The following is a 16,201-nucleotide window of genomic DNA, read 5'->3' as shown; positions in this document are numbered from 1 at the left end:
TTTTGAAATTTACATTCAGCATGATGATGATGCTCTGTGAGATATGGTTGTTTGATTGTGTCCATCAGTGAGGGCAGCTCGTCATCAAAGAAAAACAACGACATCACTATAGTACTAGTATCTGTTATTAGCGTTTTGAAGCTGTAGAAATGACGTTGCGTTATCAAATAGAGATATGCAGATCATGCTAACGAAAGTTTGTTAAAAATTTATAAGCACGGGTCCTCTTGTAGGCTATTTATATTATTGGTGATAGGAAGTCGTCGTGGCCTAAAGAATAAGACGTCCGGTGCATTCGTATGTAGCGATGCACCGGTGTTCGAATCCCGCAGGCGGGTACCAATTTTTCTAATAAAATACTTACTCAACAAATGTTCACGATTGACTTCCACGGTGAAGGAATAACATCGTGTAATAAAAATCAAACCCTTGCATTTCGGTTCGAAGGGTGGGGGTAGCCGTTGTAACTATACTGAGACCTTAGAACTTATAGCTCAAGGTGGGTAGCGCATTTACGTTGTAGATGTCTATGAGCTCCAGTAACCTCTTAACACCAGGTGGGCTGTGAGCTCGTCCATCCATCTAAGCAATAAATAAAAAACCTTTTGGTAGATACCACCATCCCGCCTATTTCTGCCGTGAAGCAGTTATGCGTTTCGGTTTGAAGTTTGGGGCAGCCGTTGTAATTATACTTGAGACCTTAGAATTTATATCTCAAGGTGGGTGGCGCATTAACGTTGCAGATGCCTATAGGCTCCAGTAACCATTTAAAACCAGATGGGCTGTGAGCTCATCCACCCATCTAAGCAACAAATCATGCTAACGAAAGTGTGTTAAAAAATTATAAGTACGGGTTCTTTTTTATTCTATTTTATCCGAAAAAAGTGTCCGTAATGTGAATGATAGTTTAAAGATATATTTTCGCCTTTTCAGAGGCTGTATCTCAAGTCAAAAACCAATGGATTTAATTAAAAATTATCCAAGGAATTTCCCAGAACTTGCATTGACTAGGTTTATTTGTTTTTTTTTATCTTTAGTTTATTTAGTTATTTTTTATTAGTTTGAGCACAATCACTGACACTTCAACAATTAGATTTCTCTTTACGTATTGCATTTTCTCTTTTGTTTTGTTATTTTCAATAGCTAAACAAATCGAAAATCGGTTAAGGAACAGAGGTTCAAATGCCACTTCGACTGTTTTTACTATTAATCTGTGTAAAAAAAACAGTTGATAATTAATGTTTTAAACACCCAAACAAAAAAAAAAAGAAAATCTGTTGATAAATGGTGAAGAATATGGCATGTATTTGTTTTTTAGTAGAAAATATTTCTGAGAAGATCTATTGATGGTACTAAACCTAGTCAATTTTAATTAACAAAAATAAAATCATTTGACAAACAGAGGAGAAAATGGTAGGTACTTAATTGTCTTTGCTGCCTATTTAAAGTGTAGATTACGTAAAAAGTATTTTGAAGTCATGGGCCGTAAAGAGTTACGTGGTATTTGTATGTAGTTCAATTATAATTTTTTTATTGCCTTTTTGGTCGATTTTTTTTAATTTTCTGTACATTAGACCGAGTTATATAGTTTACAGTAAACGTTTTCTGGAATGGATTCATCCAATCATTCATTCATTGGATGGATATAGATTCATTCAATCCATAAAAATGGATTCTTTATGGTATTTTTTGGGCGATATAACTTCTTTAAGCTTCGCCTTGGTTGTTTATTACTGCTGGTAGGACCTCCTGTGAGTCCGCACGGGTAGGTACCACCTTACCCTGCCTATTTCTGCCGTGAAGCAGTAATGCGTTTTGGTTTGAAGGGTGGGGCAGTCATTGTATCTATACTTGAGACCTTAGAACTTATATCTCAAGGTGGGTGGCGTATTTACGTTGTAGATATCTATGGGCTCCAGTAACCACTTAACACCAGGTGGGCTGTGAGCTCGTCCCCCCATCTAAGCAATAAAAATAAATAAATAAACGTATTTCTGATGCTCAGGATTGACGGTTACCTCTAACCTTCAGGTGGACCATAGGATCGTCTATCTTCAACGACCATAAACGGACAAAGTCAATGCATAATATATGTTAATACATTATATGTAATTGGGAGAATATTTGATGCTTTTAATAAACTATAAAATTTAGTAAGTAACTAGCTGACCCGCCGTTCTTAGTAGGGCCTCAATCGATAAATAAAAGACACATCAAGGGGACACATCAAAGGAAAAACAAAATTGTTTGTTTTTATGTAATTCTGAGCTTTTTTTATATGTTTTTATTTAAACCTTCCCTGGACTCCCACGAATAATTCAAGACCAAAATTAGCCAAATCGGTCCAGCCGTTCTCGAGTTTTAGCGAGACTAACGAACAGCAATTCATTTTTATATATAGAGATTTAGTAAGTAATTAGACAGAATGACATCTGTCAATTATTTTTACCAAAACGTCAACGAACTGAGAAAGTAGAGCAAATTAAAAATAAACACAATTAGGTTCACCTAGAAATCTAGAATCTTTGGATTCTTTATTCGGCTTCGACAATGGAAATTGAATCATTTGATAAAGAAATTGGTCTTAATATCCAATGTGAACATTTCTCTGAGCTGTCATTTCGTTTGCCAAGTTTTTTGCATCGGAGAAAGTGATTTACGCTTTCTCTAAGATCTTTTGAGCCACGAATGTTTAAATTTAATGTTTGTTTATTTCTAATTTTTTTTGTTGAGGTAGGTTTTATGGTATCCAACGTGGGACCGATTGGTCGCAACTATTTTGGAGATGAATGACTGAGGATCGTCTGTTCTTTCAAATTGAATGAAATCAATTTATTAGTTCGATTTGCCAAAATCTCATGAAACATTACTTTCATAATGTTATCTTGATATTTTTCAAAAATATAACAAACAGTAGAAATTTTACGGATCTCGCCTACGTCTTTTTGTCTAAGTTCCATAACAAAAAACTGACTGAATCCTTAGTGTTGACTTTAAATAGGTCTTCCTAGATTTCTAGCAAAGACTGAAGCTAATATAAAAATAATAGTTTAAAAGAACTAACAAAATACGCTTTTATAGAAAATCCAACTAAAAATAAATTTTAATAAATTTGATTTAAAAATAGTATTTGGATTTTCTATAAAAGCGTATTTTGTTAGTTTTTTCAGACTATTATTTATTTTCTAGTTGAATTAAATTTTTTCAATTTTTTTTTTAAATGCTGTATTGTCATCGGTCCATAATAAGTATACCAAATTTCGAGTTAATCCGACGTTTTAAAGGGGGTCAAAATCATGTTCAAAGATTCCATTACAAACGTACATACATACGTCTGAAGCTAATAAAAGCGTATTAAAAAGGAGATTTCTTTATCTTCAGTGCTTCTATATCCGCGTGCGGCGACATGCAAGAAGAGGGTCAGCTGAAGCAGTACCACGTAGAGCAGAGGTTCGCCGACAGGCGCTACAAGGTGACCAGTGCCAGGACCTACTTCTACCTCAACGAAGCCTCTTGCGAGAAGAACATGGAAGCCTTCTTGAGGAGCATTGATGCTGTCGCCGGTACGTTGAGTGTTTCACTCCTAGTTTTACTATAGAACATATTGGAACAAAGAGTCCTCAAAGTCTCAGTTTCAAATTAAAGTACTCTCACGTTGTGGTGTCTATGAACTCTGATAATGGGCCAGCTTTAGACGAGCTCTGTGTTTCCTTCCTAGTTTAGTATAGGACATATTTTTCGGAACTTTGAATTTGGAACAAAGAGTCCTCAAAGTCTCAGTTTCAAATTAAAGTACTCTCACGTTGTGGTGTCTATGAACTCTAGTAACTAGCCAGCGTCAAACGAGTTCTAGTCTTGGCAAAGTTAGAATAAGTAGAGTAGAGAGTAGAGTAGAGAAAGTTAGAATGTGGTCTCGCTTTTTTGCAATTCGGTGAGTAATATGTTTCATGGGCTGAAGCAAAAAAAAAATAAAAAATGAAGTATCTTGTTGACGTATTTATTAGTTTATAAATACTTCTACACTATTTTCTTTATATTTCTAATTATTTTGTACGTATTTATGTGTGTGCGTTTTGTTTGTGTGAAAGAGAGAGGAACAGGGAGGACGAATATTATTGACAAATTGAGATTTTTTTCAGCTGTTACAGTCTTTCGAATTCGACTGTGGAATTTAATGTATTTTGGAAATTTCTCAACTGATGATTGAATCATGTTGTATTTATTGGATGTTTTTTTTTCATAATTTTTCAGGCATCACCAAGAGCACAGGGCTGATGGCCATCAAGTTGACAGCTCTCGGAAGGCCCCAACTACTTGTAAGTTGTCTTCATTGAGAAATTATTTGTAATGGGAATTTTAGTTTTCTAGTATTCAAAGTTTTAACCAAATAAAATATATAGCATTTTTTTATTGACACTCTGAATCTGATGTTTTTTCACTGACAAATATAAATTTATGCCATGTACATATTTATTAATGCCTTTAATGGTGTACGAACTATCTGATATGGAGTAGGAAGTTGACATCGGTAATGTTGAACAGCCAAGTGGTGGCCCCACCACTTTAAGACTTTAAGTCTCTTTTGTAAAGGAAATAGGAAATATTTGGTAAATATGTGACTAAAGACTAAAGAAATCTTAAGCGTTTACAAAATACGAACTGTATTTGGAATATCGGGTGCATCAAGCAAAAACATCCGCCCGAGTGATGATTCTTTTGCAACAGACAGGAGTGACGTTTCTTAAATTCCATGTGAACGAAATGTATTCTTATGCGCGGGGGCTCGGAATAATAAAAAGCTCTCATCAAAATACAAATTAAAACTCAATTTAATTGTTACGTCACTTAAGGTGTTATTACATGAATCGATCCGGGTGATCCGTTCGCTGTTTCGCTTCGAGTAGAACTAGCATGTAGTTGGGTTCTCATGTCCCCTTAGGGGGCACGGGTCGTTTTTTTTCCTACCTATGCTGATAGCCTTGAGAGATTATATCAGCTTCGCCCTAATATGTAGGTGAGCTCACCTAGCTAGGGGCTCAAACCGGAGTGGGGCTAACACTGGCCCTAGCAACCCACTGAGAAGATCCGGCGAGAAACTCAGTGGGCTGTGTCTGTGGATTAATTCGCTCGTCTAGCACTTCGTCGCAATCTACAGGTTCGACGAGGACGGTGACTGGTGCTTGTGGACCTAAAAGCACCGTTAATGAATTAGGAGGATCCGTAAAGACGTGTTGGTACGGGTCGAGTCACTCCCTCTGCCTGGGCGTAGGCTCCATGCCCGACAAGGCAGCGGCGATTGCTGGATTGTTAATATGTGCCGGTGTGGGTTCCACTTCGGATCTTCCACTCTTTTCCATCTTCTCCCGTCCCGTGGCAACAGCTACTTACCGTCGCTTTTTTTCATTATTATTTTGATACTTAACCTAACTTATCAACCTTACAAATAATTACTGACTAAGAGATAGCGATGCCTCCTCAGCACTCCTCGGAATGCTGAGGAGGCACGCACCACCACGCCTAATCCTGACTAGCCTACCTACGTAATTACGGGCCAGGGAAGTAAGCCGCTACTCTTCGTTGGAGTCCTGTCCCCCCTCTCCCCAATTATTATAGTGAATCACGGAATTGTTGGGAGGAGGCCTGCAGCAGGTGTATTCCAACGACATATTCAAATAATTATTTGATTAAGATTTTGCGATGGCATTCTGTTAAACCACATATTATTATAATGAACTAGACTTTGTAGAACATAAAATTAACAATTTGTAATTTTATTCCCACTCCATCAGATAACAAATGCATCATCAACGAATTATTTCTCGACGTACACTAGAAAGCTAAAAGTCTCAAGATTGAACTTGAAAATGTATATTTCAGCTGCAACTCTCGGAGGTGATCATGCGCGCTCGTAACTACATGCAGCAGATAGCTGGCGGGACAGGCAACGTCCTGACTCACCACAAGACCATCGAGGACTTCCAGAGGTACTTCGGTGATCACAGCACCAAGCCCGAGGTCCAGCAGTTCATGAAGAAGATCACGTCTGACAAAGAGGGGTAAGGTTATCGAGTTGATTATGTATTCTAAGTTTACTAAAGGTTTTTTAGATTGATTAGACTATAGTAGAATTATTTGGGTGCCACCAGCACTTTTTAGAAAATTAGTTTAAACTTGTTAATGGATTTAGAACCAAAATATGGCTTTGCTTAGAGGAAAGGGTAGAAATTGGCTTTTTCTTAAATTATGTTTATTAAATTTTTATCTAGACACACACTTTGGCTATCGTATGTAATTTATTTTGAACTAATTCGCCTTTGAAGAGATTAATTATTGTTTTTTTCCCGTACTGTTATTATTCGAATCATATCAAGTAGAAATCTTCTTTTGGGTTTCTCTCGGAAGTCTAAATTCAAAATTTTTATTTGAAAGTAAATTAGCATTTGGCATTTTTTTTTGAATTTTCAGCGTGCTTCATCTATTCCCGTGGGACCGGTCAGTGCCGACACCTTATACAGTTGTAAGCGTTGCCAAGTAAAAGTCGCTAAAAAAAACGAATGTACATACATTCATCCCCCCCTACTCCCGTGCCTTGAATGGAAAACGAATTGGCTATTGGCTACTTGTGCCGTGACGAAAATTCGACCAAAATTTTGACGTATCCCGAATTTGTATTTTTTTTGATGTGGAGGTTTTTTTTTGGAAATTTTTAGGCTAACAATTAACAATTTTTATTTTGTTTTGTTTTATTTTTTTGTTTCTTTATATTTTTGAAAACTCGTTGTTTTGTTAAGTTTATAATAATACAGTATTTATTGGCGCAAATCATAATGTTTCGATGATATTAATTTAAAAAAGAACAGTATTTAAATTTCCTATTTGGGATGAACAAAAAAGTGTAGTTCAATTTTGTTATCAATTCAGTTACTAAGCCCAGCGTTATTGTAAGCTTCAAAGAGGCGAGTTATAGGTGTTATGTGAAATGCTATGCATAATAACAATGGATTTTGGGTTGCTTTTAAATGAAAATATCACACGAGAACAGACTATTGATCTTCCTTTTGTTTTTTTAGGATCGTCCATTTATTCCCGTGGTCGAATATTCTCGACGAGGACATGAACTTGTCGGAATCGTTTAGGGTGCCCGATCCTAAAACAGGTCAGATGAGGAGGCTCATATCACAGATATCGACGAAAGAGGAAGAGATGTTCAGGAATATGCTCCGCCGTCTCAACCACATCATCCAGGTGGCCAACGAGGCTGACGTGAGAGTCATGATCGACGCTGAGCAGACTTACTTCCAGCCCGCCATCTCGAGGATCTGCCTCGAAATGATGAGGAGATACAATAAGGTGCTAATTGTTTGCAATAAATACATGTTTTTGTTTTAAGTCGTCGTGGAGGTTAAGATGCCCGGTTGTATACGCGTATTGAGGGATGCAACTGTTGAAATTGTTCAAATCCCGCAGGCGGTTACTGTATTTAGTGAAATAAGATAATTAGCGTAATATTTCTCCATTTTTGAAGTATGGCAACTGTCTTCTTGCGACGCCATTGTTTCTAGTGTCGAGTTTATAAAAATCTTTAATTATTAAACACATACTTATTCCGTTATATAAAAAAATATTTGAAGCGAAACAAGATGAAGCTAATTAATTTGAGACATCAATCAATTGGGAAGAAATTAAATAAAAGGAGATGAGATAGGATGTAATGAAGTCTCAAAAAAATGGTGGTTATTGGAATGTATATTAATAACGTACTAGTGGTCCCGCAGAAGTCGAGATTCGACTTTAATCAATTGTAATTTTATGTTATGGTTTATGTAATTAAACATTAGTATGGTTGTATTGTCAAATACTATTGTACTTATATAATATAATCACAGATTTTGTCAAAACTACACTATACCTAAATAATAAACAAAGACAAACAATATTCATCTATTCTCAATTGGACCACAGACTTTAAATACTCACAAAAATTTGACAATTGACAATAAGCAAAGAGTATATTTATATATGTGTTGTGTCAAATACATGGTATGTAGTGTGTGTAATGTTTTCTTTATTGATTTAATGTACCTTTTATGCATTATTTTAAAAAAATATTAGCATTGTGCACTTCTTCTCTATATTCTCTATAAGTGTGGAAAACTTTATACTCCTCCGTCCGCGCAATTTTCTTAAAAAGGGATACAAAAGTTTTTGGTTCACGTATTAATATATAGATTATTGTTTTAAATTAATTTAATCTGCGTAATATTGATTCGTTATAATAATCGTTTCCAGTATTCGATATTTTAAGTGTTCCATGTGACATTGATGGGTACAAGGAGCGTGGGGCGTCCTCCAACCAGGTGGACTGACGACTTAGTGTGCACGGCGGGAAGTCGTTGGATGCGGAAGGTGGAGGACCGCATTATGTGGAAGGCATTGGGGAAGGCCTATGTCCAGCAGTGGGCAGATAAAGGCTGATAATTATGATGATGATGATGTGACATTTATGGGAACCTATATAGTATTAAAATGTTTGTGTTTGTCGTATTTCAGGACAAGTTCCTGGTCTTCAACACTTACCAGACGTACTTGAAGAATACGTACAATGAGATCGTGACTGATCTGGAACAGGCCCACAGGCAGAACTTCTTCTGGGGGGCGAAGCTTGTGCGTGGCGCTTATATCGAGCAGGTCGGTGCTAATCTTTTTTTTTTGTTTCTTCACAAAGTAACATTATTATAACGGCAAAGTATTAAGTCGTCGTGGCCTAAAGGATAAGACGTCCGGTGCATTCGTATTGAGCGATGCACCGGTGCTCGAATCCCGCAGGCGGGTACCAATTTTTCTAATGAAATACGTACTCAACAAATGTTTACAATTGACTTCCACGGTGAAGGAATAACATCGTGTAATAAAAATCGAACCCGCTAAATGATAATTTGCGTAATTACTGGTGGTAGGAACTCTTGTGAGTCCGCACGGGTGGGTACCACCAACCTGCTTATTTCTGCCGTGAAGCAGTAATGCGTTTCGGTTTGAAGGGTGCGGCAGCCGTTGTAACTATACTGAGACCTTAGAACTATATCTCAATGTGGGTGGCGCATTAACGTTGTAGATGTCTATGGGTTCCAGTAACCACTTAACACCAGGTGGGCTGTGAGCTCGTTCACCCCTCTAAGCAACAAAAAAAATTTTCATAGTTCATAGTTTTGACGTTCAATTGTTCCCGGAGTGAGTGTCAATTTAACGTCAGAAATAATTGTAATGATTCCCGTTAATAATTCTCGTGAATTAGTCGTAAAAACTGTAATGCAGGATGACTGACTGAAGCAAAGAAAAACGATTGCAAGACTTGATATTGGTTTTGAGTAAAATGTCTTGTTAGATGATAAGCGTTGGAGCTTATGGATCTGTCACAAAGATGCTGCTTCGGAAACGGGTTATTAATTAAATATGGTATTATGACAGAAACCTTCTTTCATCACCATCTGATGGCATGGTTTAAGAACGTGTAAAGGACAAACATACCAACAAAATATTATTTTTAACTATATTAATGTAGAATAGGAACCGCAGCACATAAAATAAACCTGCCACTGTTCTAAAACCTTCTGTTATAATAATAATTTAAAAATTAATTAACACTTGTATTAAGCCTTGCTCATTTTTTAACCGTCTTCGCCATCTTCCTTTTCTCTGTCATTCTGTCTGTCATTCTCTTTTCCGTTTCTTTCCGCTGTCTCTCTCTGGTATCGACTCTGTCTCTGGTATCGATAACACAATGAATCCTAATTTGGGGCCCGATAACCGTGCCGTTATTTTCCTAACTATTCTAGTAACCTCAAGGGGCTATTCTAGATTTACCGAATTAGTAGGTGAGCAAACCTGACGACGTTATTAACACTAACCCTAGCAAGAGCAGTGCTTCGCAGAATCTACCATTTTTACACGAATGAAAATCTACTGTATGAACGCCTGTGTGATTGTAAGTTACAATAAAGAAAACGTGCAGGACAATGCCGCGTGAACTCAACCGGCCCTATAATACTCCCTACATCAGACAGCACTACATCAGTGACCTTGAGAGAATAAAATATGACACATTCACCAATATTGTTGGCACGTTACAGGAGCGAGCACGCGCTGCCGCCATGGGATACGAGGATCCCACCTGCGAGAACGTGGACGCCACCACCGCATCCTTCCACAAGTGCCTCAAGGAAATTCTCAGCAGGGTTAAAGTAAGTTTAAATGCAATTTATTTATTTATTTATTTATTGATGCACAAAACAAATGGTGGTAGGACCTCTTGTGAGTCCGCACGGGTACCACAACCCCGCCTATTTCTGCCGTGAAGCAGTAATGCGTTTCGGTTTGGAGGGTGGGGTAGCTGTTGGCAACTATACTGCGACTTTAGAACTCATATTTCAAGGTGGGTGATGGCATTTACGTTGTAGATGTCTATGGGTTCCAGTAAGCACTTAACACCAGGTGGGCTGTGAGCTTGTTCACCCACGCAGTAACTAAAACAAACGATGCTATATGTTGTTCCAGTCTGGCAAGACCGGCCTCGGCATCATGGTGGCTTCTCACAACGAGGATACTGTCCGCTACGCCATTCAACTGATGAAGGAACATAATATCAAGCCTGAAGACAAAGTCGTGTGCTTCGGTCAGCTGCTTGGAATGTGTGATCACATCACTTTTCCTTTAGGTATGGATTGAATTGTTTAATTCCATATTTTTTTCCTACCTATTCTAGTAACCTCGATAGGTTATTCTAGATTCGTTGCTAACACGGACCCTAGCAAGCGCCGTGCTTCGCAGAATCTACCACCGGATCGGAAACGCGACCCACTGAGAATTTCCGGCGAGAAACTCAGTGGGCTGTATCTGAGGGTTAATTTACTCGCCGAGCCCTTCGTCGAAAGCGACAGGTTCGACGAGAACGATGACCGGTAATTCATATAGGCAAGCGTATTGGTGCGCGGTTTGTTTGGTATTGCCGAAGCGATCCACTTAACGGCTTCCGTGTATTGTGGCTCGAGTGGCCTATTCCCGTCAGCCCATAATCCGGAAGAAGTAGGACGCCTAGGAGGAGCGGTCGTGGCCATTACTGCAACGAGAGGCACTGGTCGACAGTGGTCAGCTACGTGGTCAGTTTATGTCATCTATCGCGGTGGACGGCCCCTTAGGTTAGGATAAGTGGTGCCGCTGGTATTCCGGTACACCTTACTGAACCAGAACCAGGTCGTCCTTTCGGAGCACGATACCGTCAACAAGAGGGAGCCTCCTTGACATCAATCCCGTGGCTGAAGGGGCGGTAGCTCGCCAAGCGGACTCGGTCTCTCAGTTGACTCCGAACCGTCACCGAGGGAGCCCTGTGGAGGGCGGCCTCCTCTACAGGGCTGTCACCTTATATACGTTAACTTTAATAACGATCAGGTTATAAAAAGTGAGAGCAACGTTACGAAGAAGTTAGAAACGATCTGGTAGTTCCGAAATGACTATTCCCCTATGAAATCTTTAGACCTTCATTGGAAGTCCGTTGTTACGGTTGTTTTCAGGTCAAGCTGGTTATTCGGTCTACAAGTACGTGCCATATGGACCGGTAGTTGAAGTCCTACCGTATCTATCGCGGAGGGCGAACGAAAACCGGGGCTTCCTCAAGAAAATCAAGAAGGAGAAGAAGCTACTCCTCAAAGAAATCGTCCGCAGGGTCGTTTCTGGTCAAATGTTTTACAAGCCCATCGGGAATTACACGCCTGTCTAAATCACTAATGCCATAAAAATTGTCCAGTTTTTTTCCGTTTTTTTTCACCCCGACAGCGCTATTATTATAACTGACGCTTAATAGCGTAGCGTTTTATTGAAATAGCAGCAAAGTAGCAGCGCTATCGGTTAATAATTAGCAGCATATTATTAATAGTTTTCGGAACTATCACCGAGGAACGAACTGGTGATTAATTACAATGAAGTTTCATCAAACGATTTACGACTATCGTTCACTTTTAACTATCTGAAGAGCGAAAAATAGTATCTTTTATCGGAAATATGCCTCAGTATTTATTTGTCCAAATAAAGTACAACGCTTACGTTTAATGTTTTGAAACATGTTTGTTAATTATTATATATAGCAGTTATATGTCCATAATATGCGTAGTGGTTATTAAAAAAATAAATAATAAAAAAAAGTAGGAATTATAAGTTTGTAATAATTTATAAAAAAAAATTATGGGAAAATAAAATATATAAGTACCCACGTAAAGTTATCATAACACAGGGTTTAACTTTGATGAGACATGTTGTTATGTAACCGTTGAAACTATAATGTTAATAACTTGGTTATGAACCTGTTAGTGTGGTATTTGAATCATGATAAAAAGTTACTGAACCATTTGAGTCGTCTATTATCAAAGGTGGCAATCTGTGCATTTGGACAAAAAAATGTTATTGATATGTCAATACAGATTGATTTGAATATAATCGTTTCCTTCAAAGAATACGGTTCAAAACCTGCATTAAATAAAGTATTAACTTAACCTGTTATTTATCTAAGATGTCGTTCAGAAGAGTTTTGTGACTGCCAATGGAATACAAAGTCAATAATTCGTTTTTCTGATTTACCAATAATTGTCCAAAAGTCACATTGCCAGCTTTGATAATAGTCGACTCATTTGATCTTTTTTTGTTTTTTATAAACTAAACATTTCGTTGTGTGTTTCCAATAAATCAGGAGTTGCAATTTTATTGTCTCAGTGTTATGTCTTTATATACAATTCAAAGAGTGCTAAAGACATCTGGTGAACGTTAAGCCGCCATCACATCGTCAATTGCAAAGGTTATCTGTAAATTCGTGGGTCCATGAACACGAAAGAAGATTAAAATGTTTTTTGTTAACTCACACGATGTGGTGACAGTATTAATAGCGTAATTTATTTCCATCCTAAAATGCTCCAAGAATTATGAATCTCACTCGAAGGTATTAAAGACAATCGGCTTACGGGTTTCGACGATTTTTTTTTAAATAAAATGTCGTATGATTTCAAAATCGACAACCGAAACTGCTTTGATAAATAAAAGTAAAAAAAAGCAAAAAAGCATTTTCGTATCCTTATTTTTTCAGTTACGTTGTTTTAAGTATTGTGTTAGTCCTGTTCATATTCTGTGTTCTGTAATAAGGTTTTTTATTTATTTATATATTGATTTAGACGAAACAGGTTTATTAAATTGACACGATTAAATTTCAAACGTGTACAAGAACCTATGATTGATATGGTACTTTGACTTGATTGTCTTGCTCTCACTCTTTGGGAGTGTCGTATGAGTGTGAGCAAGATAGAAGGCAAGTCGAAAGATATTGTTTAAAAGATCTTGCGTCTTGTTCCTATACTGTAAGAATTTAAATTATTTATTAATATGAGTATTGTGTTAATACATCCGGCTTATGTTTTTATGGATAAATATCTTGCAAATGGAAGAAGCGGCTCACTGGACGACAATTGACTATTACAATGAACTTATTCTATAATGTACTTAAATTCTAGTATGCAGACGTAACTGTAGCGACATGGCTTGCGCTATGTAGGTACACTAGATCAGTGATTCTCAACCACTGTTCCGCGGCACTTTTGTGCGCCGCCAAATTTTGCGAATATATAATAATGTTAATATTATTAAATCATATCATTTTAAAAGAAAAATATTTTAAACATGAATATAATAATATATTTAAACCCACAAAAAAATAATTATAGTATATTTTAGTTTATTTCGTATATTAAAATTTTTTGATAAACTATTTAAGCAGTGTTGTAGTAAGTAAACAATTTTTATCTTTTTTTTGTGTGCTGCCAAATTTTGAAATCGTTAAATATGTGCAGCAACAAAAAAGGGTTGAGAATCACTGCACTAGATATATACAAAAGCTCTGCATAAAACATAGTAGTTTTTTTTAAAAAATTTATTTAATTGTTTTAAAACAATGTTCCTTAATGATTGCTTTATATTCAAATCGCAAAACGGGCCTTTATGTTCCGGAAATCAATACGAATCTATATGAAGGATTAAGTTTAATTTTGCAAGGAGTTTAAACATTTTCTATATAATATGACGAATACTGTTTGCTCGCATATAGTGTTCGTCTGTATCAAATGTTTTCTACTTCTTGTGGTTGAACTTCAAACCTTGAACCTTCAAACCAAAAACGACCATACATATAAATAAATAACAATATAATTTGCGTAACGTTGTAACGGGATATAGCGTGTTGTTATAAGCTTGTCGTTATAAGCTATAATTAGTATTAGCGATTTTAGCTACAATTGGTGCAGCACTTAACAACCCTGTTAAATCTCGTTATGACGTAACGTTATAAACAGGGCGGGTCGGCGGTGTTGCCTTAAATGAAAACACGGTTTTTCCTATCCTTATAAATGTCTTAAAATAGATTTATTGAGCAATCAATTTACCTAGAAACTTTGTATGCGATTTTGAAATTTTTTCAGGCAAATGAATAAATGATATGACATTTTATATTTTATTCTTTAAAATGTCATTTCAACTTAAATTAATTATCAGTGAAAGTTTCATTATCAATCTCGCACATTATTTTGGCTAATGAAATATTATTTACATCTTGTATTAAAAACAACGATTGATAGTTTTTTGTTAGATGTGTGTCGGTCACTGACCTCGCCAAAACTAATAGGATGCATAGAATCATTAAATTGTTTTAATTATGATTCTGTGCCTAAATATTTGGCGTGTTTGAAGGTTTTTGCCGGCATTCTTGAAGGATATAAGTATGCGTCCGTGTTTCGATTTAAGCTGACGCCGCAGTGAACCTATTACAGGTTCTCTTTACGTGTAGTTAGGCAATAAAGAAATTAAATTTTATTATTCTTATTTTTCTTGTATCCTATTAGTATTTTTTGTATATAATTTGCTACTATCAAATTTAACAAAAAAAATGTGATTACATTTTTTGATTTTTATTTTACGTTTTACGTAACAAAATAAAGACAGAGCTCGTTTCCAGTTTTGTTGTTGTTTTTATTTCTTTATTGTTTATTTTGGACGCTCGCGTTTCGCAAATGGCGTACCTCGGCTTGTCCTGAGAAGGATAAATTTCGATGGTCGTTTATTTGCCTATAATTTTAATGTCAATTATATGAAATGTGTAATTTGTATCTCTTTACAAACGAAAGTCGTATTGTGAATGAAGAACAATATGCATGGCCTATTTTGAATGTGTTTAAATTGCATGACTTCAAAATGATGACTGGTTCACCGAATGTTAAACATAAAATAGCAACGATAAATAGCATTATTAATTAATTAGGAGTTGATACAGCGTGTAGTTTGATTGTCTGATAAAAAAAATGGCGTTTGTTGATCGCACGCCATCTTGTTAGAGTGTTGCCAATTTTGAAAATTAAAATCTCGCATGATTTTTAAATCCTAATACTGTCTTGGTATTCTTTACTAATGGTCTGGAGTATTTTGGAAATATGATTAATGGCATAGACAGTGGTGGCATCGAACTTATATTCTGACTTTGTTATTTCACAAGTACTGACAACATTATGGACCGAGACTGGTGAATGGCGATACGACTCCTTCTGATTTATTTGAATGTTTCAAACCAATGTTTAAGTTACAATTAATATGGCTTCCTATTAAGTACCTTCATTATAGAACCAGATTGAAGATACTACTTGTACTATTTGCAAATTTAGAAAATCCCATTATTAAATAATTAGAGTTGGTATTTGGCAATGACATTGCGATGAAATGATCTGTACAAACTTATATACAAAATTTAATTTGTTTTCAAATTTAAATATCGTTATTTAAATTGTAGTTAGGTAATACTAGAAATTAACATCGACTAGTACGCCATTGTTCTAAGGTCCCGCTCCCAGTGTCCCCTATCCCGATAAGTACGCAAGTTACAAATAATCGAAAAAGGCGGAATGTTGCCAGTTATAAAATATTTTAGTTCTTTTTTTAGTGCTAGAATTGATTAAAGCCTAAACATAACTAAAATAAACATAATAGCCTCAGAATGATTGACTTAATGTCGCCAAAAATCCTTTTTTTTATAGATTGTAACACAGACTTGTAATTAACGTGCCGTTAATTAGAAGAAAAGAAAAACAGACAATAAAATTTGACTGTATTCATAATATAGATGTTCTGT

At 36.4% G+C, this 16,201-nt stretch overlaps 1 protein-coding gene across 2 annotated transcripts in view; it reads left to right on the top strand.

Moving 5' to 3' along the window:
- The window catches only part of slgA (proline dehydrogenase slgA), a 37,090-nt gene extending 22,050 nt beyond the window's left edge, over positions 1–15,040 (top strand). The window contains exons 4-12 of one of the 2 annotated variants that reach the window (XM_028170951.2): positions 3,382–3,563; positions 4,252–4,316; positions 5,878–6,056; positions 6,466–6,492; positions 7,071–7,350; positions 8,551–8,688; positions 10,128–10,238; positions 10,552–10,711; positions 11,565–15,040. In XM_028170951.2, the coding sequence (XP_028026752.1) occupies positions 3,382–3,563; positions 4,252–4,316; positions 5,878–6,056; positions 6,466–6,492; positions 7,071–7,350; positions 8,551–8,688; positions 10,128–10,238; positions 10,552–10,711; positions 11,565–11,770 (1,348 nt within the window). In that variant the 3' untranslated portion in view covers positions 11,771–15,040. The remainder of the gene's footprint in view (positions 1–3,381; positions 3,564–4,251; positions 4,317–5,877; positions 6,057–6,465; positions 6,493–7,070; positions 7,351–8,550; positions 8,689–10,127; positions 10,239–10,551; positions 10,712–11,564) is intronic. The other variant, XM_028170952.2, reaches the window with a different exon arrangement.
- The last annotated feature ends 1,161 nt before the right edge of the window (positions 15,041–16,201 follow it).

The sequence above is a fragment of the Bombyx mandarina genome, chromosome 16 (genome assembly GCF_030267445.1).
Source record: "Bombyx mandarina strain Sakado chromosome 16, ASM3026744v2".
NCBI classification, from domain to species: domain Eukaryota; kingdom Metazoa; phylum Arthropoda; class Insecta; order Lepidoptera; family Bombycidae; genus Bombyx; species Bombyx mandarina.
This window is presented reverse-complemented; position numbering and strand designations above follow the sequence as displayed.